Source organism: Coturnix japonica, chromosome 1 (assembly GCF_054131305.1).
Source record: "Coturnix japonica strain WE chromosome 1, WE-NBRP24, whole genome shotgun sequence".
NCBI lineage: Eukaryota > Metazoa > Chordata > Aves > Galliformes > Phasianidae > Coturnix > Coturnix japonica.
The window spans coordinates 173174431-173198713 of NC_140663.1; the positions used below are offsets into that span (position 1 = coordinate 173174431).

The 24283-nt window shown below is 44.6% G+C and overlaps 3 protein-coding genes across 23 annotated transcripts in view; 1 reads left to right on the forward strand and 2 right to left on the reverse strand.

The window, feature by feature from the left end:
• The window catches only part of DLG2 (discs large MAGUK scaffold protein 2), a 959079-nt gene extending 948320 nt beyond the window's left edge, over positions 1–10759 (reverse strand). For all 15 annotated transcript variants that reach the window (XR_014942266.1, XM_085536516.1, XM_085536515.1 and 12 more), the window contains exons 1-2: positions 10608–10759; positions 9076–10137 (exon numbers count right to left, since the gene is read on the reverse strand). Coding sequence is in view for 14 of the 15 variants with exons in the window: in XM_085536516.1 (XP_085392642.1) it covers positions 9076–9094 (19 nt within the window). In the remaining variant the exon portion in view is untranslated. The remainder of the gene's footprint in view (positions 1–9075; positions 10138–10607) is intronic.
• An 82-nt stretch (positions 10760–10841) lies between these two features.
• On the forward strand, positions 10842–17730 carry LOC107308493 (transmembrane protein 126A-like). Of its 7 annotated transcripts, none has more exons than XM_015852430.2 (6): positions 10842–10884; positions 11140–11209; positions 12602–12726; positions 15808–16001; positions 16638–16752; positions 17336–17730. In XM_015852430.2, exons 3-6 carry the CDS (start codon positions 12611–12613, stop codon positions 17544–17546), a joined length of 636 nt encoding a protein of 211 aa, XP_015707916.1. In that variant the 5' UTR covers positions 10842–10884; positions 11140–11209; positions 12602–12610; the 3' UTR covers positions 17547–17730. The 7 variants fall into 7 exon arrangements, with proteins under 7 accessions (XP_015707916.1, XP_085392669.1, XP_085392668.1 ...); XM_085536542.1 differs by having other exon boundaries at positions 10860–11033; XM_015852432.3 differs by having other exon boundaries at positions 10860–11002.
• Positions 17731–20188: 2458 nt separating this feature from the next.
• CREBZF (CREB/ATF bZIP transcription factor) lies at positions 20189–24047 on the reverse strand. The gene is made up of 3 exons (XM_015852422.3): positions 22987–24047; positions 22434–22511; positions 20189–21164 (listed from the first exon to the last, which is right to left on the reverse strand). Exons 1-2 carry the CDS (start codon positions 23835–23837, stop codon positions 22463–22465), a joined length of 900 nt encoding a protein of 299 aa, XP_015707908.2. The 5' UTR covers positions 23838–24047; the 3' UTR covers positions 20189–21164; positions 22434–22462.
• Positions 24048–24283: the final 236 nt, after the last annotated feature.

Genomic DNA, 24283 nt, shown 5'->3' on the forward strand with positions numbered 1-24283 from the left:
AGCCAGGGACGGCTGCTACAGGGCTATGAAGATTAAACATGAGTCTGCGGAGAGACCTTCTTTCAAGGAATGAGATGTAAAGTTAAGATTTTGCTTTGAGTCACCCTACTGAGAAAGCACACACTCTCCATTATAAAGAAGCAATAACCTTCTGAAATTAACCTTTGTGAATTCTCTGTCTTCCTGCAAAACATAAATTTAGGAGCAGGTTAGTTGTTATCACTTCAGACCTTGATGCTTTTAGCAGCCCAGGAATGGCTCAGATTTACAGCAAGAACTGCTGTGCAAGTACAACAGCACATTTTAGAGAACAGAGCAACACTGCACACACAGCTATGCTAAAACATCCAAACGCCAAGTGAGATTGGACTCGAAGGAGGTCAAGAGCCCTGCACAGAGCTGTGTTAACATGCAGTTGTGTTCCTGCAGCTCTCTGTGTTCCAGTCAGAGCAAAAGGCAGCAATCAAGTGGTAGAAATTGCACAGCAGCCTCTTCTCCCAGAATACTGATTTGTGAAAAAGATGCAGGGAGCAGGGCTAAACGTTCTGCAAGTGAGATTGCTGAGAAAGGCAGGAATTACACTGCGATCTGTCAGCTGGATGCTCTGAGCAACGGAAATTGCAGATACACAGAGCCTGAAGGAGCCCCATTAGGGCTTTTCTATTTACCTCCCTGCTGGGCAGGACCTAACTTCACTGCTAACCTCCTGCAAAGCAGCTAATTTCAGCACTTAAAGATGCAACTGATACATATATATATTTAATTTTTTATTATTTCATACATAATTTCCATCTTTCTTATTATAATTTAGGACAAGTTACTTCTTGTCCTCCAGGTGCCAACATAGAAAACAAACCATCGCTCCCTTTATAGCCTGCTCTATGCAGTGTGATTTGTCACATCCCTCCCCTGCTCAGTCTCCTTTCCAGGCTAACCCATTCCAGTCCTTGCAAATTTGGTTCACTGTTTACATTTCCAAAGCCTTTTATTCTCTCTTTTGGAATTATATTTCTCTTAAAGCACAGTTTCAAAACCCTGACTGATGATCGAGTAATGCCACAGAGCACAGATTGGTGGGTGAAGCTGAAGAGGACTGTCAGCTTTATGAAGCACAGCTCGAACATAAATGGAATAAAAGATGCCTGAGTTCCCTTTGGGATTCTTTTAGCATGTTTGTTAAGAATCAGACTTTTTGGGTTTTTAAGAACAAATTCAGTCTTCAATGCTGATTAGCTGCAATGTAAACATGCTGTCTGAGTATCTTGGTTTTACAACGCGTAACCATACATCTGTTCTGTTTAACCACTACCTTCCCCCTTTCTTTCTTTTTCTTTAAGTGTTAAATATACTCCTCTAAACTTGATTAAAGGTACTTACACAAGGAACAGGATAACTATAGAAAGATCAGGCAGGGGGACTGGCTCACTTTAAAACCAGACTTTTCTCTATCATTTCTGCTGAAGGGAAAGCACCTTGCAACCAAAGCTGTGTTCCTAATGCCCCCAGCTCCATCTGAGCACATGGGAATAGCTTACCCTGCAGCCCCACAGACATCACTCCTCTCTACTCACCTCTTCCTGTAAACCTACAATCAACTCTCCAAAAATAATAATAATATAATAATTAGTGCATAATCTGTTTGCTTTCCGTATCACCATTTTATCTTTATGAAAAGAAAGAGCCCACTTATCCCTCACCATTGGCTCGTTCAGGGACCTGGTATCTACTAGGATCTAATTAGGAAGTGCAGAAGGGTTCAGAAGCTGATAGGGTAGCTGAAGGCTTCAGCTGCTGTTATCAGCTGCTGATCCCAGTGGGGCCATTCCCATTTCATAGTGAGCTCTTTTCCCAGCTACATTGAAGGCAATGTGGGGCCTGCTTGCAGGTGATGTTTTTCTCACATTTCTTGTCCCAGCTACACAGATTGTTAGCCCTTAAAAAGAACAGGTTCTGGAGCCCTGAAACCCTTCTAGAATTAGAAAAACCCAACAAGTGTAATTAGCTTCACCCGAGCTTCTAATTTCTGCCTTTCAAGTGCCACAATGTTCAAACCCAAGTGTAAAAATCAGTGATGCAAATACGAAGACAGAATGAAAATGAGGCCACACACCCCCAAAACGATGTAACACCGAATGAAAACCTCTTATCTATGCAGTAAAATAAAAGCAACTTGACAAGGCTTAACAGCCACAGAAAAACAGTCAAGAGCCCTGGTTGGAGAGCTTACAATCTAGTTGTGTGTCATACACAAGACTAGTGGAACTTGATGTATAGTTGTAAGAGTGAAAACCAGGAGTTCCACCATGCAGCTGCTGTGGATGTTTTTGCTTTAAAAGAACATCCAAAATCAAAATTAATGTAAATGTGAGAACTGGAATGAGGCAGAAAGTGAACAGAAAGGCGTCTGTTCCAGAATAAGGAACTTCCAAACCTCATACAACAGAAGTATTGTTTCACATGAAAGTAAACAATGTGGAATTAAGAAAATTCAGATCTAATCCAGTAACACTGACATAAAGTGGAATAGAATGGAATGACATTGTGCTTTCATTTATTACCAAAACACACAGTGCGAGCTCACATTTATCCAGGACCACTTTGGAGTTTTTCATTTGAGAACCTTTATATGAGAGTAGAGACTCCGAGCTGATGAACAAAACACATCCCTATGGACAACAACAGGAAGCTACGTTTAGAATGTTTGGCAATTAAATCTGTAAATCTGTTTGGGTTACCTGTGATGGGATTTTTACTCTTTAAGAGCACAGCTTAGCATGCATCTACCTGCAAGTGCTCAAGTACAGTGCACAAATCCAAGAGCTCTGCTGGAAGGAGACTGGAATTGCTCCAGTAGGGTACAGTGATGTTGGTTAGAACTGCCATCACCCATCAGGTCATACAATCATGGAATGGCTTGGGATGGAAGGGACCTGAACGATCATCAAGCTCCAATCCCCCCCCCCTTACTATAGGCAGGGCTGCCAACCTTCAAATTTAATACCAGACCAGGCTGCCCAGGGCCCCATCCAACCTGGCCTTGAACACCTCCAGGGACAGGGCATCCACAACCTCTCTGGGCAGCCATTCCAGCATCTCATCACTCACAGTGAAGAACTTCTCCTGATATCCAACCTTAGTCTTCCCTCCTTCAACTTCAAACCATTTCCCCTTGTCCTGCTGTTATCTACCCTTTCTAGGAGTCGACTCCCCTGTATGTAGGCTCCCTTTAGGTACTGAAAGGCTGCAATGAGGTCACCCCACAACCTTCTCTTCTCCAGGCTGAATAGGCCCAGCTCCCTCAGCTTGTCTTCATAGGGAAGGTGCTCCAGCCCACTGATCATCTTTGTGGCCCTCCTCTGGACCCTCTTTAACAGTTCCCAAGGTCAAGGCAGCCCTGGCTATTTCTGGGATGAATATGGCAATAGCAAACATGATCTTTGTTTTTATAAAGATATTGTTTGGCATTGTTTTAACCTAGGGCAAATGAAATGAGATACTACAGCGAAACAGATACGCAATACCTGTGCAAAGCAAGAACTTGTTGGGATCTCATTAAAATAAGCAAAACTGACTAAGGCAGTGATTCTCATTTTGCTGAAGCAGCGGCTACAAAATCCCCTTATATCATATTTGGAACCAGGTATGAATTCATCTTTCTCCCCCCCTATGGTCACCCACTGACATCTAACTTTGCCATCTGGAACAAATTCAGAAGGAAAGACAGGAGGCTGAGAAGGAAAAAAGAAAGTGCTTATCATGCAAGATAGCATTTCTTCCACTGAATGCAATATGCATTTAATGGGAACTGAGGAGAGGATGCACAGCTGCCTCTTGTCTCTATCACAGTATGGCTGCTTCCAATTCTAGTGACTAACAGTACAACAATTTATGTCCCTTTTCCCCACAAAAATAACAAATGCTGTTAATTTATAGCACTCATGGAACGCACGTCAGCTCTCATAAAGACCTCAGAAGATGTGATGTTTTTAATTCAGACTAACATTTAAAAGAGGCTGAGCATCATCTCACTGAGCCACCTCGGTCAGTGTGGTTGCCCTGTGCTCCCTCTACAAACCTTAGAGAGCAATTTTCTGTTACATGTCCCACTCTTGGATAACTGTTCTTTCCCCAGCCTGTAAAGCCAGCCTTCATCTTTGCACTGTTCCCCATCAATTCGCTGCAATAACTAAGAAGAAAAAACGTGGCTTTTTAGCCATGTATTTATTTGAGAACATTTATTCAGCAGCTGAAATGACAAACAGCCTGTAATGTTACTAGAAGGAAAAGGGAAACAAAAATCCCCCACTTCACTACCTAATGGATTTCCTTCTTAGTAGGCTGTAAGGAGACCGAACTGTGTCCATTAACACTTGTGAGCACCAGAAGTTACAATTCTAAATTAAAACTATGTCATTTAAAATGAAACACGGTGCACAAAGAACTCCAGTACATTAACAGAAGCTAAATTTCCTGGCCCGTAATATATCTTGCTTTAAGAATTCCTGCTCAGTTTGGTTTTAGACCTCTTCCTTTCAACACACCAGACACGTAAAATTAGCATTATCACTGTATATTTGGCATTTCCTAAAGCACATCTAGCAGATTCTCCTAAATGGTAGTTGTAGCCCCCATGGGATCAGAGCAATGCTTTTTAATTCTTCTTGTTGGTTGCCTTAATATGGCCTTGAAAGCGTTTCCTTATACAAGAGGTAAGATGAAAAATAAATTATTCTAGGCTAAAAAGAATCAGAACTCCTTTCTATGTGCAGCCAAGTATCTAAAGATTTATTTAGGAGAAGTGGAAGCTCAGGGGAGACCTTATATGTCTAAAAGGAGGTGATGGAGAGGTGGGGGTTGGCCTCTTCTCCCAGGTAACAGCAATAGCAGGAGAGGTAATGGCATTAAGCTGAGCAGGGGAGGTTCAGCTTGGATGTTAGGAAAAAACTTCTTCTCAGTAAGAGTTGGTGTGGCATTGGCATAGGCTGCCCAGGGAGGTGGTGGAGTCACTGACTATAAAGGCATTGAAGAACTGTGGAGACAGAAGCATAGAACCACCAAGGTTAGGAAAGACCTCCAAGATCATCCTGTCAAACCATCCATCTACCACCACCATTTCCCCACTAAGCCATGTCCCTCAGTACAACATCTAAACGTTTCTTAACACCTCCAGGAATGGTGACTAAACCACCTCCCTGTGCAGCCTGTGCCAATCTCTGACTTCTCCTTTAGAGATGTGGCACTGAGGGACATGGTTAGTAGCCATGGTTGGGATGAGCTGATGGTTGGACTAGGTGATCTTAGAGGTGTTCTCCAACCTTAATGAATCTACATGGGAGTCGCTGCCACATCCACATCAATTGCAAGCAGGGTTCAAGACTGGAATCTGGTCTCTCCTTCACAGAGAAGCGTGGATCTACTTTGCTCTGTCACTATGAAAGATGTGAAGGAGCTGCAGTAACATTTTACGATATTCAGTATTTTGTGCATGAAACCAACATTCATGCACTTACAAGTGTATATAAGTGTGTATATATATATATGTATACATTGCATTAGAGCTAACAAAAATCAAAAGGGCTAAGCAGCTCTGAGAGAGAGGGGAAGGAGAAACGTAAAAACCATATGAAAAGCTATCCTAGCTTAATAAAGTTCTTCCAGATGTCAGTACTATTTCATTTGGAAGTGAAGCTCTCCTCAAGAAGTTCCCTAAGTTTTTAATGAACAGTTGTCTTTAAACATACACTAGTTTATTTGTGAAAGCAAGAGCACAAATTAAGAGAAAATAATCACAGAATCATAGAATTACTCAGGCTGGAAAAGACCTTAGAGATCATCAAGTCCAACCGCAGCCTAACCATAGTACCATAACTCTAACAACTCTCTGCTAAATCATATCCCTGAGCACCAAATCCAAATGGCTCATAAATACATCTAGGGATGGTGACTCAACCATCTCCCTGGGGAGCCTATTCCAGTGTTTAACTACCCCTTCGGTAAAGAAGTGTTTCCTAACATCCAACCTAAACTTACCCTGGTGCAACTTGAGGCCATTTCCCCTCCTCCTGTCACCAGTGAGAAGGGACCCTAACGAATCCATTTACTTCTCAGATTTGTTCATCCTACACCGTCTCCAAATGGTGCTGTGCCACAAATCACTTTGTGGGTAAAAACAACTGTTGAGTTTGACACCTAAAATTTCACATCAAACGATGTAAACAATACAAGCTAAAGAGAACAGCCACTGCTTGAATCACTAACAGCGGCACATGCATCCCTGCAACATTCTCATCCCTTCTCCAGAGGGAGCACATTCCACATCCACACGGTACTTCACTCTCCCTTTCCAGACTTGTTTCTTTGTCCTATTTTTTCCCCTGAGGTTGGCAGCAAGCACGCAGTGCTCTTGGGAACACAGAGCCCTGTTTCCCTCCAGAGTAAGCTGAGAAGAGAAAATCATGTAACTCCAGCACATCAGGCAGAGGCAATCACACATTGACATAAACAAGATCAGAATCAGCAGCAAGCCCTTTTCTCCATGTACAAAAGAAAGCAGAGCTTGCTCTAAATTATAAATGTTGTTACAATTAAACTATTTTTCCTGCCTAAACAGGGCAGGGCTATCAATTTTAGGACAATATTTTGATCGAATTCAAAATAGCATCACGTAGAGAAGTTCTGAAATGCAGAGGGATGATCCCGTTCTTACTGCTGCTATTGCAATGCATGATTTCGCACAGCCTAGAAGCAAGCGTCCCACTGAGATTTCTACAGATGGCATGGGAGAGGAAGACAGAAGAAGTGAACTCCCAAATACTTATGATCAGAAAGGGAAAATAAATCAGCAGCAGCAGAAGGCGGAAACAAGTTGGACACAAAGTACTGGCAAAAGCATAAAGCAAACAAATGGGAACAGAAAACAGAGGGAAAACACTCTGAGCCGCCTTTGGCCATAGGAATAGTAATGGATTACTTGTAACAGAAGCAGATATTTGGGTTTTTGGTTTGGTGATAGTATGTTTCAAGTTGTCAGAAAGCTTTTAATTACATTTAGGAAGTCTATTGCATGGACTTAATTTTGCCAAAAATGCCATAAATTATGTCATATGAGATAACAGTAAAGCTGCTGATTCACTAACATTTGTAATCCTGCATGCTTAAATACATTTGTAACACTCAAATACATTCACACTGGCAACTTCAGCATGCTGATAGTGATAGGAAAAGGGGGAATGGTTTTAAACTGAGACAGGGGAGGTTTTGGAGATTAGGAGGAAGTTTTTCACCCAGAGGGTGGTGATGCACTGGAACAGGTTGCACAAGGAGGCTGTGGATGCCCCATCCCTGCAGGCATTCAAGGCCAGGCTGGATGTGGCTCTGGACAGCCTGGTCTGGTGGCTGGTGACCCTGCACATAGCAGGGGGTTGGAACTGGATGATCATTGTGGTCCTTTTCAACCCAGGCCATTCTATGATTCTATGTAATAATACAAAATTTTTCAGAGAAGCTGTCAAAGCATCTATTCTCAGTGGGCAGGGGGTTGGAACTAGGTGAGGTCCCTTCCAATACAAGCCATCCTGCGATTCTATGACAGAAGGGGAAATTAAAACCCATGATGTCCATTCAGACTGAAACAGACTATCTAGAAACAAACAAGGAATGCACTGATTTTTACAGCCAGATTAGATTACCAATCTAATTTCCTACATAAAGGAGCCCCTATGATTTCACCCCCCAGAATCCTATTCTATATTAGAATATATTATATTCTATATTAGAAAACTATTCTGAAACTGAAATGCAGCAAAACATCTGGCACAGAGATATCCTCAGTGTCAATCACCTGTTTCAAAGTTAACATCATAACCAAGAAGGCAGCCATACTTCACCATATACAGTAGGCAAGACCTCACAGTATATTAGGGTGATGTGTCTGCAGCACAGCAGCATGAATTAAAAGCGATACTCCTCCATATACGTTCCCATTATACATACAGTTCTAATGAATGACAACGATCCATTCAGCTCTGAAAATTTCTTTCTGCATTGTCATCTATTAAAACAGAATCGCAACATCTCATTCATTGTTTGTAGTTTGAAAATACTGCCAGCAATCTTGTTTTCAATGACTATTTACATGGTAAATGTTAACTCATAACCAACACGGAGGGTATATTACCTATAAGGAAAATAATGAGAAATCACACTACCTACATTCCCACTCCTGTTGTCAAATATTCACTTTTTGCTCCTTCCCCCATACAATTGTGTTAAACCCAGGGATGTCCCTTCCAACCCAATTCATTCTATGATTCTATGTCTCAACTCCAAGGACAGCTGGAGAGCTGAGCTGCATAGGAAAGGCTCGTTTGTCATTTAACCTATTGGCATCCCCACTTTTGCAGGGACCAAACACAACCCAAGGTCTACAAGTGCTTTCAGAGTATGAATTTGACCCAGTTCTTGTCTGAACACTGGAAACCACATGTTCCAAAGCTGTTTTATACTTGCTCTGATTATAGACTTGCCAACATACTACAGTCATAGATATCTTACTTTTATATTGGATTAAGAAATGCAAACCAAAACTAATTAAAACGAACAAACAACAAAACAAACGCGTTTGAATCTTCTTCAAAACACAACTCTGGAACTTTTATTCAAGAATAGCACTGAAATTTTGCTTAGTTTTCTGCTTACCCTGCTACTAATGGCTGATCTTTACCCGCCAAACAGGTAAAGAATAGTCTAAAGCCATGGTTTGAAAAGTCATTAGTGTTTGTAAGAGGGGATTCTCACAGCACCAAACACCAAACTCTCCCCTTGGTGCCTGTTCAAGATCTCTGAGGGCTGATACTAAAGTAAAAACCTAAGGCCAGGTTTGACAGGACTCATTTAACACCAGGACATTTAAACATTCCTACTGTAAGTGCACAGATTTTCCTCCCATTTTCAGCGCAGAAGAAAAACAAATTCAATCCCCCAGCAAAGCTCTTTTAATTTCAAATTATAAGCAGCAGAAATCAACAATCTAACACAATGGAGATGCAAAAGGAGATAGGAAGCTTCATAGCCCACCTTTCTTCTTGACTGGCATTCTTCTTCCTACTTCTGAATCTGGTTGCAAGCACTTAGTTACAGGTATTAACGATGGAGCACTGCAAGATCAGGATCTGGCTATCTAGAGCAAAACACTTTAAAGTTCAGTTAGGAAATGCAGCTTCAGTCTTCATTTCCAGCAATACTTGCTGTTCTTGTATTGGATTTCCGATGTTTCCCACAAATAAGGGGGGGAAAAAAAAGGAGAGGGGGAGGAAAAAAAGCTTTTCGGATGTTTAAGAGATGCTTTCAATTTCTTTAAAATATATTTGATTCTATAAAAATACAAGAGAAAATGCTCCTCGACAATACAAAAACCCTATTGCAACTCCTCTTCCGGCAGCAAAGTTTGAAAATTAAAAGATTTTAAGTAATACAATTAAGGCACAGTCCATCTCTAGGCAGTTGTCTTAACGCTCCACCTGTACACGTTCAAGAACACATTATTTGCAGGATAAAAACTCCCAAATAATCCAAATAAGGAGCAAGATAAAAAGCAATCCAAAGTGACTCTTTAAACTTCTTTCACTTCTTGAATGGATTTTGCTAGCTATGTGTCGATTACACGGCAGCCCGAAAAGGTCCCTTTTTCCTCACCGCCTTCCAGTATCACCCTCTTACCCAATAGAAATCACCAGCCAGTCACTTTCATTTTTATTATCTGCAAGCCACCCAGCCTTACGGTCTTTAGCGTCCCTCTGATCCTCCCATGTATTAAAAGAGAGGATTGAAAAGGAGGAAAGCAATCCCTTGACCTGGAATTATTAAAGTGACAGTGCTGCTCACTGGGCACTTTGGCAAAGCAGATCGCTTTGTACCGGAGTCATTTACTTCGTGCCATTTTCTTCCCTCGCACGGCAGCCGCCTCGTCAAAGCAGGATAAGGAGAATTAGGAGAAGAGCTTCACAGAAGGTTCATTTTCAGAGATCGTGAAGTATCACTAAAAGAAAGAGCCAGCCATTAGATCAGTCCAGAGTTTCCCACTCAGAAGTGCAGCTGGTTGGCATCGACGTGAGCCTCTCTGTCTCTCTCTCCCTTTTTCTGGAAAAAAAAAAACAAATAGACACAAAACAGGGATCGATTTTCCTCATCTATCTCGTAAGGAAAAAAGAAAAACAACGAAAAAGGTGGGCAAGTTCTGAGAGCTCTCCTTGCGTACACGGGGAGCCGGGCTGCATGCACAGGGCTTTGGCTTCACATCGCCTTCTTTAGGAGATGGAAACTGAACGTGTGAAGGGAGGGGGTGAACATCACCAGAGATGTGCCCGTCCCTCCTTCCCTCCTCCTCCCCCCAGCTCTGAAAGGGGCTGCCTGGTGTTATTTGGAGCAGAGAGGGTTGGGATGGATAGGAGAGAAGCGGAGGGGCAGAGTAAGGAAGAAGATGAACAGCAGATGGCAGGGCCAGGGCTGAGGGGATGGAGGAAGGATGCAGGCAGGGTTGGACGAGGAAGGCGAAGGGGAAGGGGGCGAGGGTTGAGGAGGGAGCGGGGCCTAAGGGGTCAGCGGGTTACCCCGAGAACTGGACCTCCCCCCATGGAAGGCTCGGCGCTCCGCTAGGGGGAGTCCCCGCGTCTGGGCCGCCGGCTGCCGGGTCCCTCTCAGCCCCGTCTCCATGGAGGAGCCGCCGCCAGCACCGCCGCCATCCGCCGCCCTTAGCAACGCCAGCCCGGCCGGCCGCTGATCCCCCGCCCTCCACACGGAGCAGCCAGTCGAATATCGCCGTGCTGCGCTGCATAGGGAAACCCAATGAGAGGCGGCCTCTTGAACACGCCGCTCACATGATCGCCGGTAAGATGGTGGCGTCCGTGCTGGGGGGTATTGGGGGTGGGAGGAGCTGCGGTGTGAGGCCGGGCGGGCGGATGGGGCCAGCGCTTGGTTGTGGGGTAGGAGCTCGGTGGCCTTGGTGGTACTTTGGGGACCCTTCGGGACTGAGATGAGTGCCGAGCTGTGGGGCTGGGCCTAGAGTCTGGCCTGAGTCTGAGGGCACTTATAGGTCAGTAATGCAATGTTTCCTCTTATATGTGCGATTTACCGCACAAACAGGTCTGGGTATCCATCTAAACGACACAGAAGGAAAAGACTTCAAACCTTGAGCTGGACCTGCTGAGCCCAGGTGAGCGCTGCTCTTTTGTTCCCCATTTTGCTGACAATAGCAGGACACGGGGAAATGGTTTTAAGTTAAAAGAGGGAAGATTTAGGTTGGATGTTAGGGGGAAGTTCTTCACTAGGAGAGTGGTTAGGCCCTGGAACAGGCTGCCCAGGGAGGTTGTGGATGCCCCGTCCTTGGAGGTGTTCAAGGCCAGGTTGGACGGGGCCATGGGCAACCTGATCTAGTAAATGTGTATGTTTGGTGGCCCTGCCAGGCAGGGGGTTGGAACTACATGATCCTTGAGGTCCCTTCCAACCCAGGTCATTCTGTGATTCTGTGATTTCTGTACCACAATCTGAGATGAATCATGAAATCATAAGGGTTGGACCCTTCCAACCTCTTTGGAGGTCATCGAGTCCAACTCGCTGTGAAATAAGTGCCTTGTGTTACATAGGAAGGCTTCCAGCCCTGGGTTGAAGGCTTCCAGATGGGCCTTGAATCTCTCCACAGCCTCTTTGGTCATTCTGTTCCAGTACTCTGTCACCCTTGCAGCATTTAGTTCTTCCTCATCTTCATGTGGAACTAACTGTGTTCCAGTTTGTGCCCATTGCCCCTTGTCCTGTCGCTGGGCACCGCTGAAAAGAGCCTGGCCCCATTTCCTTGACTCTCACTCCTTAGGTATTTATAAGCATTGATAAGATACAGTCTTGTAGTTGTCTCTGGCTAGGAGCACCAATAAAACAAGCTGTTAGTGGTGGCATGTAAAAGCAGGGAGTAGATATCCTTATGATTACTTTAAATCTTTACACTATATGGTGATATACACACACACACACACACATATATATATATATCTCCAGCCCATGCCCACTAACCACCTCCCTCAGTGCCTCATCACCACATTTCCTGAACACCTCCAGGGGTGGTGATTCCACCCCCTCCCTGAGCAGTCTGTTCCAATGCCTCGCTGCTCTTCCTCAGAAGAAACATCTCCTAATATCCAAGCTGAACCTCCTCTGGTGCAACTTAAGGCCATTCGTTGTCATCCATCGTTGCCTCCAGGTGGTTTCCATCTGTGTGAGTTCAGCAAGCTGCTGTCTGGCCCCCAGTCCCAGTGCTGGAGATGTTATGGAGCTGGCGTCCGGAGGGGGTGATCAGAGCTTAAGTTGGCTCAAAGCTGTTGTCAAACCCCATCTGCAACACACTATGCTAAAGAAAGCAGTTCAGTAGGGTTCACGCAGTCAAAAATATCATAGACTTCTGGAGCTGGTTTGCACGTTTTACATCTGATAGCTACCACAAAAAATAGGAAATGTGTTTTTTTTGCATAGTGCAAAGGAATGCAAATGTTCGCTTGATGCATACTGGGGGTGTGTAACTTTGATTACATTCCTTTGTTTGTTCCTTATGATCCAGGACTTCAAAATGACAGGAAGAGAATTTCTTGAACTAGATTCTCCACAGCAAAGGCTATATTTGGATAGACTGAAGCGGATGGAAATCATACACAAGTTGTTCAATGAGCTTCCTCAATCAGATCAGTAAGTGCTGGTGAAGTGAACCAACTGTATCCAACATTTCAAGCCTTTGGGAGACTCTTCTCTCTCCTCTTTCGTTTGTATTGCAAACCTTCCTCAGTTACAAAAACACCAAATTGCAGAGAAGCTTCTTATTGTCCAGAAGAGAAAACTTGTTTTGTATTCATCAAATATGGTTAAGTCGCAGTGGTCCTGCTCTGCTGGTTTCTGGCACGCGTTCCCTGGTGCTTAAGGTTCTGGGATGGCTGATTAGCCCCGAATAGCTCTGAGCCTTCACACAGTCATGCATTTTCTAGGAAACTGAAATGCTGGAGAGCATAAGGCAGATATCCATGTGGTTCTGCTGGAGTTGCCGTGCATTGAGCAGGGCTGGCCTAGGGCCAGAATGGAGTGAGCATCATGCTGCTGCTTTCTGCATTTCATTCTGCTCTGCTCCCTGTATCAGGAAGGTGAGGCTAAGGCAGCCAGGTGGTGCTTACAAATCAACCAGAGCCATATGCCAGGCTCATCAGCAGGGGCACTGTGCTGCACAAAAATAGCTAAATAGCCTCTGGGCCTCACAGACACCAGTGTTTTATAATGTATTTCAGTGCAAAGCCAGACTGTACCTGAGCTGGTTGACACATAGGTATCTTGTCTGAATAATTCAAAGTAACGAGAAGCTTTTGCAGTTATTTTAAACTGAAAGGACTAAATTGCTGGCTAAGCAAACTACAGCTAGTAACACAGGGTCTCCTCACCCAGGTGAGAGTAGATAACACCAAGGCTTTGTCCCTCATATTGTTGTAGCTCTGTGTAGCGTTTGCTGTGCTTGTTCACAACTTAAAAAAACACATCTCCTTTCCTAGAACTGGGAACTAACTGGAATGCAAGTAACTCTTGATAGAAAATGCAGTATGTAGAGATCACTGGGCCTTGGAAAGAGATGGCTGTCATAACAATTGCAGGATGTCTCAAGTTACAGGGGGATGCATGGAGTCCAAGCCCTGGTTCCACACAGGACCAATCAAAACCCAAACTCCATGCCTGATCACACTGTCTAAATGCTCCTTGAGCTCCAGCAGCACAGGACTGTGCCCACCCTAACACCCAGCCTAACCCTCCCATGACACAGCTCCATTCTGGGTGCCTATACCCTCATTTGAAGCTGCCTTAGCAAGCTTTGAAGTTTGCATACCCTACTGGGTGGATCACTGATAGCTGGAAGTGTGCTGCAGCCAAACTCTTAGTTCACGTTCACCAAAGACAGTGTTTTAAACAATAGAGAGCTGATATTAAATCATAGAGAAGCTACTTTTCAGTCCTCCCTTTCTTTCCTCTTGTGCTGTGCAGCTATTCTGTGCAGGAGTAAGTCTGATGAGATTCTGCTCCTCCTGTATATGCCATTGTGCTCTAATTGGATTCTCAATGGTAACTTTACAATGGTAACTTTAATTTCAGTGCTGGTCACATATGCATATGCACGTATGCATTTCACTACCTGTGGTTGTAAATGGAGCAATAGAATGGCTGGTTTTCACAAACTTTGCTCTGGAGACAGTCTCTAAGTGACATCCAGAACTGTGAGAATGGTGATCTGGAAAGCAAATAGGCCCATTTCTTAAAGCAAGAAAACATGGACAATTACTCCTAAATAAGAGTGGGAGCAATATTTGACCAGCTAGGTTCCAGTGCTGCAGAACATCATAGCTGAATTGTGAGTAGCATACATGAATGTTTGAAAATCTCATAAGTATCAAGAATGAAAGTACTGTCCTATTCAGAATGGAAATAATCAGTGCTATTGATTGTCAGATGCTTTTATTGTTGAAGCTTTGCAGGATCAGCACTTAAATCTAGTAACATTTCTTATGGTTTATGGGTGTTCAGCGTTACTCTAAGCATTAATTATTGGGTCACAGAATGGCCTGAGTTGAAAAGGACCACAATGATCATCTAGTTTCAACCTTCCCTGCTATGTGCAGGGTCACCAGCCACCAGACCAGGCTGCCCAGAGCCACATCCAGCCTGGCCTTGAATGCCTGCAGGGATGGGGCATCCACAACCTCCTTGTGCAACCTGTTCCAGTGCGTCACCACCCTCTATGTGAAAAACTTCCTCCTAATATCTAACCTAAACCTCCCCTGTCTTAGTTTAAAACCATTCACCCTAGTCCTATCACTATGCACCCTTTTAAGCAGCCATTCCCCCTCCTGTTTATATGCTCCCTTCAAATATTCAAAGACCACGGTGAGGGCTCCCTGGAGCCTTCTCTTCTCCAAGCTAAACAAGCCTAGTTCCCTCAACCTTTCCTCACAGGAGAGGTGCTCCAGCCCTCTGATCATCTTAGTGGCCTCCTCTGGACCACTTAAATATGAAAATGTTTTAAGCAGGTTCATCTTTAAAAGAACTTATTTAACTGCCAGATCTTTAGAGCTTGTTACATTTGATAACTTTGCAACTAAGTAGGTTTGCCCCAGCATACGTTTTGTGATTGGTGAAGTGTTTGATTATCTTTGTGGCTTTCAGCAGTAAATGCAACTTAAGACACACTTAAAAATACACTTGTAACATAACACTCTTGGCACAGCCTCGGAACTGAACTGCCTTCCCATTAATTGCTTTGCCTGGCAATCATTATTATTTTTGGAATGTTTAGGTTTGTGGAAACCCAAACAAAGCATTGTTTTCACTGACCTACTGACAGTGACGGGCATAATGATAAGGAATCCACAACTTCCCTCTGCAAGTGAGATGAATCACAGACTGCTCCTCAGGACTTTCAAACCAGCACATTTCCATTCCTCCCTTCCACTACCTGCTATGATGAATGCAGAGGGAAGTGTTTGCCAAGCTATTAAACAAAGACCATCTCTCACCATATTATACATTTCACCATCAGTAACTGCTCTAAGCCGTATGTTAAAGACATGATAGCAGGATCGAGTCCCTGTGTTAGAGCAGGGAAAATAGTAGCTCTGGCTCTATAAAAGCAGTATGTTGGATTTCTTATTGTACTCAGGAATGAAGCGTAGCACTGAATAAGCAATTTTACGTTTCTCGTTGTCTAAAGAGACTTTTAAAATGATTCTTCTTTTCTTACAGGAACCTTTGTAATCATGGATCATACTTCCTTGCAGGAAATGCAAGCTTATGTGGCTTAACAGCAAATAATTTCTTCAGGAAGATCCTAAATATCAGAAAGGCTGCCATAATATCTGCTTTGCCGATGGCCGTTATTCCATTTATTTCAACAGTGGCAGTTTATGATGCTTTCCTGCGTGGCCCTCTATTTTCAGGTAGGACATAATTTGTTGTTATCAAAAAGCCTTTGCTTTCTGTGCACATTGCAGCTGTTCCTCTCTGCAAATCTTGAAAGCCTCGATTGGTAAAGCAAGGTTTCAAAAACAGATTATGCAGGACATTGGACAGCAGTGAGATGTTCAAAGTTCTGAGTGGGAGAGAGAGAGATGTGTATTATCACATGTACATAATTCTTTTCTGTTAAACCTCCCCAATTTTTAGTACTCTACTCTCATGTGAAATTGGCATTTGAACTGCAACAAACCAGTTTAGTTTCCTTTATCTGTAACATCTCATTTGAAGGTCAATTACAGAGTGATAAATTCTCTGCAGGTTCTTATATTGGGCTTATGCAGCAAGGTTTTGGTAGGGGGGACTGCAGGAGTGGCAGAGCCCAGCACTGTTACCTTACTGCCCACTGTTACATTAATCTCCCTTATGCTGAGTCTGTGATGGTACGTGGTAAATGATGAACTCCCTGTCCTTATTCTTTGCATCATATTTTCTCCCTGTGTCCTGAGCAGGGGGGAGTGCCAGAGCAGTGCTGTTGGTACTTAGTGCCCACTGCTGTTTAACCATCACAGCTGGAGTTATGTGGATATTGACATTGAAATGCTCTGCTTGTCCTGCAGGTGAGCTGGACTGCCAGGTCTGTGCTGTGGTCAGAGGAGGATTAATAGGTGCTGTTGTGGGTGCTTTCTACCCTATTTTCATGGCTATCCCTGTGAACGGAAGCCTTGCAGCCAGGTAAGTCTCATCAATCTGAAGTCAGTAAAATTTGGTTATATTTCCAGTTGTCAGTTTAAATTGTGTGAATTTGCAGTCTGTGCACACAGTATCCTCCTCCTGGAGGCTTTTACTGCGTGAGGTGATTTGTACCAGTCATCTGTTTACAGGGAGAAGTTCCTAAGAGGTTATGCTTCCAACCTTCCAAACAGGAAAAGATCTACAAAACTGAATTAGAGTACTGTAAATCATTTCAGTTTAGCTTGGAACCTTACAAGCTATACACGATGCCTGCGGGGATGTTAAATTGAGGTTCCCATCCCACAAAGCAGTGAACAAATTCTTAGTGGTATTTGGCTGGGCAGCTGAATGTGTCTGACAATGAGAAGTGCCCAGTATCCAAACTCCCTGGCAGGTGTGATTGTACAGCATTTAACCAAAGGGAGAACTCAGTACTCCAGAGCCACCAGGTGAACTTAACTCAGGAATGGAGGGAGAGAATAAGTATCTACCCAAAGTACTTCTATTGACTTTCAATACTGATGCTTAAATTGGATGGGGGAAAATAAAAAAGTAAATTTCTACCATTGTTTATGTTTTTTAGGTACTCTTCATCTCCCTTGCCAGGGAAAGAGAACTTAGTACGCTTCTGGCTCTCAGTCTCTCAGCCTGTCTTTAGGAAGATGAGATTTGGTTTGCTTATACAGGTTCTGACTGGAGTTTTTCTTGCCACTAAACATCATGGAATATATGTCAAAATACTGGAGCAGATGAAGCACAGCAGGGATCCTGAAGAATTACAGTCCTCAAGTTGAACAACTTTCCAGTTGCCACGGATAAGAAACTGTAATAAACAAAGAAGTTGGTGCTTGCTGTCCTTCTTCTAATAGAAAACAAGCTTAAGACTGTGTGCTGACATACTTTTCAATCCTGAACTTGAATATAAGTTAAGTTCTTCATCACGCCTGGCACACAATATATACCTTGATAATACCTCTATACAGAGAAGTGTTTTTTCTTTGGAAATGGGGAAAAATAAGTCATTTTTAATTGCATGCTTCAGGTTTGGCTCTAAGGTGGCGATTCTGTATTTTACAGAGGATGTGCAGGGTTTTTTTTTCATGAGGTTCCTCAACATTTGAGAACTTTCCTCCCTGAAGCGGGATTCCTGTCACTGATTTTGTTTGGGCTGTTACCTATAAACTGAACACTACATCACAGAACAGTCAGGAGTGATGCTCGTGTCAGAGAGTTCCCAGCACACACATTTACACTGGGATCAAAGAAAGCCTAATTGGAACAAACTGTCTTTCAACCAGTTTACCTTGAAACTGGTCTTCTCCTGAAGCAGTTGGGAGGCCTCAAAGGGCCAGTGCTGTTGCTGTGGTATCTCAGCATCCTCTAGTTAGAAATTAGTGGTTCGGAGTGCTTTCTTTGTGAGTCAGGCCTGTGCTCACCCTGACAGCTCATCTAGAGGCTTGATGTCCAGCTGGAGACCAGCAGCAAGCAGTGCTCTTTAAGAGTCTGTACTGGGACCAGCATTCACATCTTTTTGGGTGAAGACAATAGGATTTTCTACAAAAGCAATCATCTCAGTGTGCTGTGTGGACTTCATTATAAAGCCTGTATCATTACTGATCAGCAGCTACATACATTGTCTTTAAATTCTACTATCCCCAGAGATGCAAACAGTCATTTATATATTAAATAAAGAATTCAGCACTGAGACCCCTAATTGGCTTTCTTGAGAGTTTGACGCTGAAGAATGTGTCTCACAGTTTCATGTTTATCTACAGCCTCGTTACTGCAGGAAAATCATGCTATAAAATCATGCTACCACGCTCTTATTTCTCCATAACCAAGAGCGGTGGCTTTATTTGTACAGGCAAAGCAGCAAAATGACACTACAGGTTCAACAGCTGCTACACAAAGTCAGTTTAGTTTTGCTTAGCCTGAAGTATTCCTATGTTCTCACACTGACCTGCATCTAAGGGGACATTCTGGCCAGCCTTACCTTCATCATCCTCCACTTTAAGAGATTCTCACAAGTATTTTACTAGGCAATGAACGATGGTATTTCCAGGAGTTGTATCATCAGACTTTAACTCACAGAACCACTTACCTGTGACAAAGAAAAAAAAGAACAATATTTTAAGCTATTAATTACCTTGCAGTAGTGCCTTTAAGAACAGGAATGGTTCAGAGGTCGTTATTTGAGTGTTTACGCAGATCTAGCAGACAGTGAAAGCAGACCTTCACACTATGGGTGATGTTCAAGCCCTCCTTCCATCCTGTGCACTGTTTTTATTTTGCTATCAATTCCAGTGGTAATTTCTCACCAACTAATCAAAATGTAGGCTGTGTTTTTTAATGATTCAATGAACTGTTTTCTGTTCTCTTTTAGGATGGAAGGTAGAGAGCATTCTATATAACAGAGAAACAACACCCTTTGGGGGGTCTGGTCTGTATGCCTTGTGCTGCCTTCATAGCTGCAAGGAGGCAGTCACAGACTACACATCACATGCCTGATATACAGCCTGTACTGATACACTTGTGATTAGTTTAAGTCTGAACTCTGCCAAAAGGATGCAAAGGGACCGACTGTAGAGAAAAGCAAAGATGAAAATCAGTGCTATTCTAGTGTTTATCTTGTATGTTTATTCACTTCAGATGGCAAATCTCAATGTTACATCTACTACTACACATCCCCATGTATCAAGTCCTGCTCCTGGCACCTTCCTGTGAGCAGAGGCAGCGTTGTTTCTCCAGCTCTTTATATCCCACATCAGTTGGATGAACAAACACGGACTCCACTATTGCCAAGGTGCAGTTTTTACACAGGGTGTTCTTTAAACACAAGCCAGCACGTTTCTTTAATGCGCCCTTTACAAATAACACATCTAAGAGTAACAGAAATCAAAGGCCACAGCAGCACGTGGCTCACTCAGGAGCTTCACAAATGCTGTCCCTTCAGAATGCTCTAACACTTCATGCACTCACCCTAGTGTTGAACGCAGAGATGATGGAACATTATGGCTTAACAGCACATTACTGGCTATTTATCAAACCTCAGAACCTAGTAAGGATAGCAAGGAGGGAGATGGCAGCCCATGGAATGTAAAACCCCGCTCCTCCATGGCTTAGTGATCAAACATATTCACACTAACAAAGGGAAACAGCTGTGAAATACTAAACACAGTTATTGCTGGAGAACAGTTCTATCTTTGGTTCAAGCAATAGTGCCTTTGTTTCTTCTTTACCCCAAACTAACTTGAAAGACAAGTGAGCAAGAGCCTTCCTTCGGGATGCGCTGATCCATTTCATCTTGTGTTCCATCAGATTACCCACGCAGCACAATCTTCCCTCTTCTGATTCCCATTTTGTGTAATGAAGCACTCAATTAAAGCAAGGTACCAGTGAGAAGATAAAGATGAAGAAAACATTTGAGCCCGTCAACTGAAAGATCAACAAGTCTGATTTTATTACAGTATCGTATTCTCATCTGGATGGCACATCATTACAAAGAAACATTTACAATATATTTTCAAGTATTGAGTTAAAATCATTTCAAGGCTTCCACTTCAAAAAGCTACATTAATAATACACCATACAGATGGTACAGTTGGTTAGTTTCAAATGACCTCCTCCCCTCTATTTGGTTTAAGTATGATTCAGTAGGCACTAGATATGCCTGCAGCCACTTACTTTCTTAGACTTGACCTTGTTCTTGCACAGGTCTACATCACTGTGCACACCAGAACATCAGCCACTCTCAGACACAGCTCACAGGAGGTTTCACGGCTGGAGCGATGTGCAGCTGCATAACAGAGATCCCTGACTCCTATCGGTTTGAAGTGATGCAAAATGAAATAATGCATATTTAACTTAAAATTCTGCACTGAAGTGACTGCAGAATTGCCAATGTAACATCCCATACTTGCTGCATTAGTGTCTCCCTTCTCCTCACGCACGCTAAAATTCAAACTGAAGCATGGTTGCAAAGCCTGAGCCGGGCAGATTCAACCTGAGCTCAATCTAAATCAGTCAGCACACATCTGGAGAAGGTCCTGCCATAACCCACCACCTACTGCATGTCACACAGTTAAAGACTGAACCTTGGAACAATCCTGCCGATGCCACCGCAGTACTGCACACGTCTGAGGTCTCTCTTGTGCTGGCAGTGTACCCTGAACAGATGGAATTGTGAAAACACAGGAAGAAAACCTGCTTGATAGGATACTGCCTTCTAAAAAAGCATATCGGGTAACAGTTAATGAATCCCAGCATTCAACCTTTGTGTTTGTTTAAACAAAGACAGCAAAAGCCCTGTTTACCTCTTTATTCTCATTTCTTATATACTACCTTTTAAAACAAAGCAGGAAATGTGGCCAGCAGCTGGTCCCGTCTCTTCTGCCCCAACACAGCTGAATCCACTTTAGCATAAAGAAAAACAAGGATGCTAAATACACGTAGACTTTATCACACAGTGACGTTTCACAAAGAAAAATCATGTTCTTCACGCCAAGGAAGTACTTGATAAGGTATAGTGCCAACAGTTCCAATTGCAGGGAGAAAACCCTCCCCCTTAGCCTTAAATACCAAATTTAAGGCTTTAAGAAACAAGACTTCCAAAACACTCCATAGAATTCTTTTTCTTCAGGAAGTTCAGAAATGAGACCAACTGAAGGAAATCTCTTCTTTGTGAAACCTCACTTTACATTTATTAACACCTTTATCGCGATCCTTCTTCCCCCAGCTGACGTACAGAAAAACCACCTCAACATTATGACACAACTGAAAGAACAACCTGCTCATCCTGGGTGATGGGGAGAAATATTCCTACCATAGAACACACGCTGCTGTTCATCAGCATTTTTCCTCCTATCTCAGTTAATCAGGAAGAATCTTTGCAATTAATTATTTGCTCATCTCCAAAACTGTGCTGAAATTGTATGATGTTACAGATTTCTGGATACTGAAGGAGCGAGTTAAATCAACATCTCTACAGTAAAATGAAGCACATGCACACACGTGAAGTTCCTTTAAAAGATAAAGCTACTCTGAAGTAACAAGGGAGTTTGAATGCAGGGGGGGCACTGAGATCACTTGGGAGAGGCACTGAGTTACTTTGTGACCCACAGCTCTCACTGGAGTTCTATGGAACAAAGTGATTTCTCTACATTAAGGTTCCACTGTACAGATGTCAGCAGTGTTCGGGTTCTGTTCAAACAGGAAAAGCTCTGCATCATGAATTAAAGGAAGGCAGGAAAGGGCATCCTAAAGGGACTGTGCATCACTAACACTAGACAGTACTTTAAACCACCAGGTCACGTTTTTCATTTAAAAGCAATTTACTTGTTCTTTTGGGGCAAAAGACTGTAAACGTCGTATCATTAGTAATATTTTCCCTTTTCCAGCTCATCAGCTTGTAGCTCAATAGAAAATTCCTATTTCAAATGGCAGAAAGCATTTACTTTTAATTCAAAACGCAGCTCACTGACCGGCTACTGTGTGCATGTTGATTTAGAACAGAAAGCAGCTACTCAGAATGATGTTTTCCACAACTGAGTTAGGAATTAGAAACATCACAGCAGGGCAGGGACCAGAGATACCATCTCCTGGGCCAGTCACCGCATGAATGAGACCGGCACAAGCAAAACAAGCTGTCTGATACCGCATTATGGGAATATATTGATCCTTACCAGGTTGCGAGGTGGGAAACGACTGCTCTTTAACCCCTACACAACGGAGCCTGGCAGGACAAGCACCTAAAAGAGAAACTGTCAGAGAGGTTTTAATAGTAACGTATAACCAAGAGGCAGCACAATTTTATACGCATGCTTTCTTTCTTTTTTGCCGTCCGGTGATGATGTCTTAATGAAGGTTTTTGGTTTTCTAAGCAAGCATTTTTTTTTTCAGCTGGGATAAGCGAACTGATACAAACCCGGCCAGGTCAGCGTTATTTCTACTGGAAGAACGGACACACCGTCCGGCCTCAGGTCGGCACCGTCTGTTCCGTGCCTAAAGAACCGAACCGAACCGGCAGCTCCGCATCAACACCACGCTCTGCTCGGCTTACGGGCCTTCCCTCGGTCACCCGGCGTTCGGATTTCTATCACCCGAAGGCGACAGTTTCCCCTCCTCCTCATCTCCCCCATCACCACCCCAGCACCGCTGTTACTTTTGCCTTCTTTCCTCCGCACCCCCAGCGGGTCGAGCAGCCCGCAGGTACACGCGGCAAGTAGCGGACCCTACGTTTTAAAGGAGGCTGCCGCTCTCCGAGCGCAGATGGAGCAGAACTCCACCGACACCTGATCCCGCTCCACGTGCAGGCAGATCCCGCCGGGTGCCGCCCATTCCTCCTCCTCGGGCTCCGCTCCCGGCGGCTGCTCGGAGCCGGGCGGCCGCGCGTTGGGCAGCGCGTAGTCGTGGTCTCCGCTGTCTCCGCCGGCCCGGAGGGGCTGTTGTTGTTGTTGTTGTTGCTGCTGGAGGCGGCCGTCCCTGAAGAGGCTGGTGCCCAGGCGCAGCCCGCCGGCCCGTGTCCCGGCCAAGCGGCTCAGGAGCTGCCCCAACGCGCTTTGGTTGGCCAGCACGGCCCGCAGGTAGCCGCTCTCCCGCTCCAGCTCCCGCAGGCGGCGGCTGAGGCCTCGGTTGCGGTCCCGCAGCTGCCGGTTCTCGGCAGCCAGGCCCTGCAGGCGGCTCTCCAGCCCCAGCACGTACTGCTTCTTCTTCAGCCGGTTCAGTCTCGCCGCCGCCGCCGCCTTCAACCTGCTGCCGGCCCCGCCGCTCCGCCGCCGCCTGCGGCCGCGCCCCGCTTCTCCGCACAAACAACCGCTCAGCTCCGCGTCCCATTCCGGCCGGGCCGCCTCCAGCAGGTCTCCCAGCTCCAGCCCGGGGAACCAGTCTTCTTGTTCCCAAACCTCCGGCGGACCTTCGGCCGCCTCTTTCTCCTGTTGCTGTTGTTTGGGCCGTCCAGCGCTCGGATCACCTTCCCCGCCGCCATCCCGCCCTCTCGGGGTCTGCCCCGCTCCGGTGAGAGGCCACGCGGCTCCCGAAGGGCTCGAACCGCCCGAGGCCGCCAGCAGCTGGGTGAGGCTGTGCCGCATGGCGGCAGTGGACGGGGGAGGGAGAGCGGAGTGGAGCGGCGGTGCCGCGGTGTGTGCCGGGAAACGGCGGACGTGTGAGGGGAAAGCAAATGGGATCCTTGGGCTCCAACAGGAGAGGGGTGGTCAGCAGGGATAGGGAGGTGATCGTCCCTCTCTGCTCTTGTGAGGCCCCATCTCTCATACTGTGTCCAGGTGTGGAGCCCTCAGTACAAAAAAGACATGGAGATTTTGGAAAGGGTCCAGAGGAGGGACAGGAAGATGATCAGGGGGCTGGAGCACCTCCCCTATGAGGACAGGCTGAGGGAGTTGGGTTTGTTCAGCCTGGAGAAGAGAAGGTTGCGGGGTGACCTCATTGCAGCCTTTCAATACCTGAAGGGAACTTACAACCAGGAGGGGAGTAAACTCTTCAAAAGGGCTGACAATAGCAGGACACGGGGAAATGGTTT

What these genes read in the sequence shown, in the direction of transcription:
- CREBZF (XM_015852422.3), bottom strand. Translation starts at nt 23,837, where the DNA reads ATGCGGCACAGCCTCACCCAGCTGCTGGCGGCCTCGGGCGGTTCGAGC. An exon ending in GCGGCAGCCTCCTTTAAAAC is followed by an intron (nt 22,512 to 22,986) that starts GTAGGGTCCGCT and finishes CCTCTCTGACAG; the next exon opens with TTTCTCTTTTAGGTGCTTGT.
- LOC107308493 (XM_015852430.2), top strand. Translation starts at nt 12,611, where the DNA reads ATGACAGGAAGAGAATTTCTTGAACTAGATTCTCCACAGCAAAGGCTA. An exon ending in GCGTGGCCCTCTATTTTCAG is followed by an intron (nt 16,002 to 16,637) that starts GTAGGACATAAT and finishes CTTGTCCTGCAG; the next exon opens with GTGAGCTGGACTGCCAGGTC. An exon ending in AACGGAAGCCTTGCAGCCAG is followed by an intron (nt 16,753 to 17,335) that starts GTAAGTCTCATC and finishes TATGTTTTTTAG; the next exon opens with GTACTCTTCATCTCCCTTGC.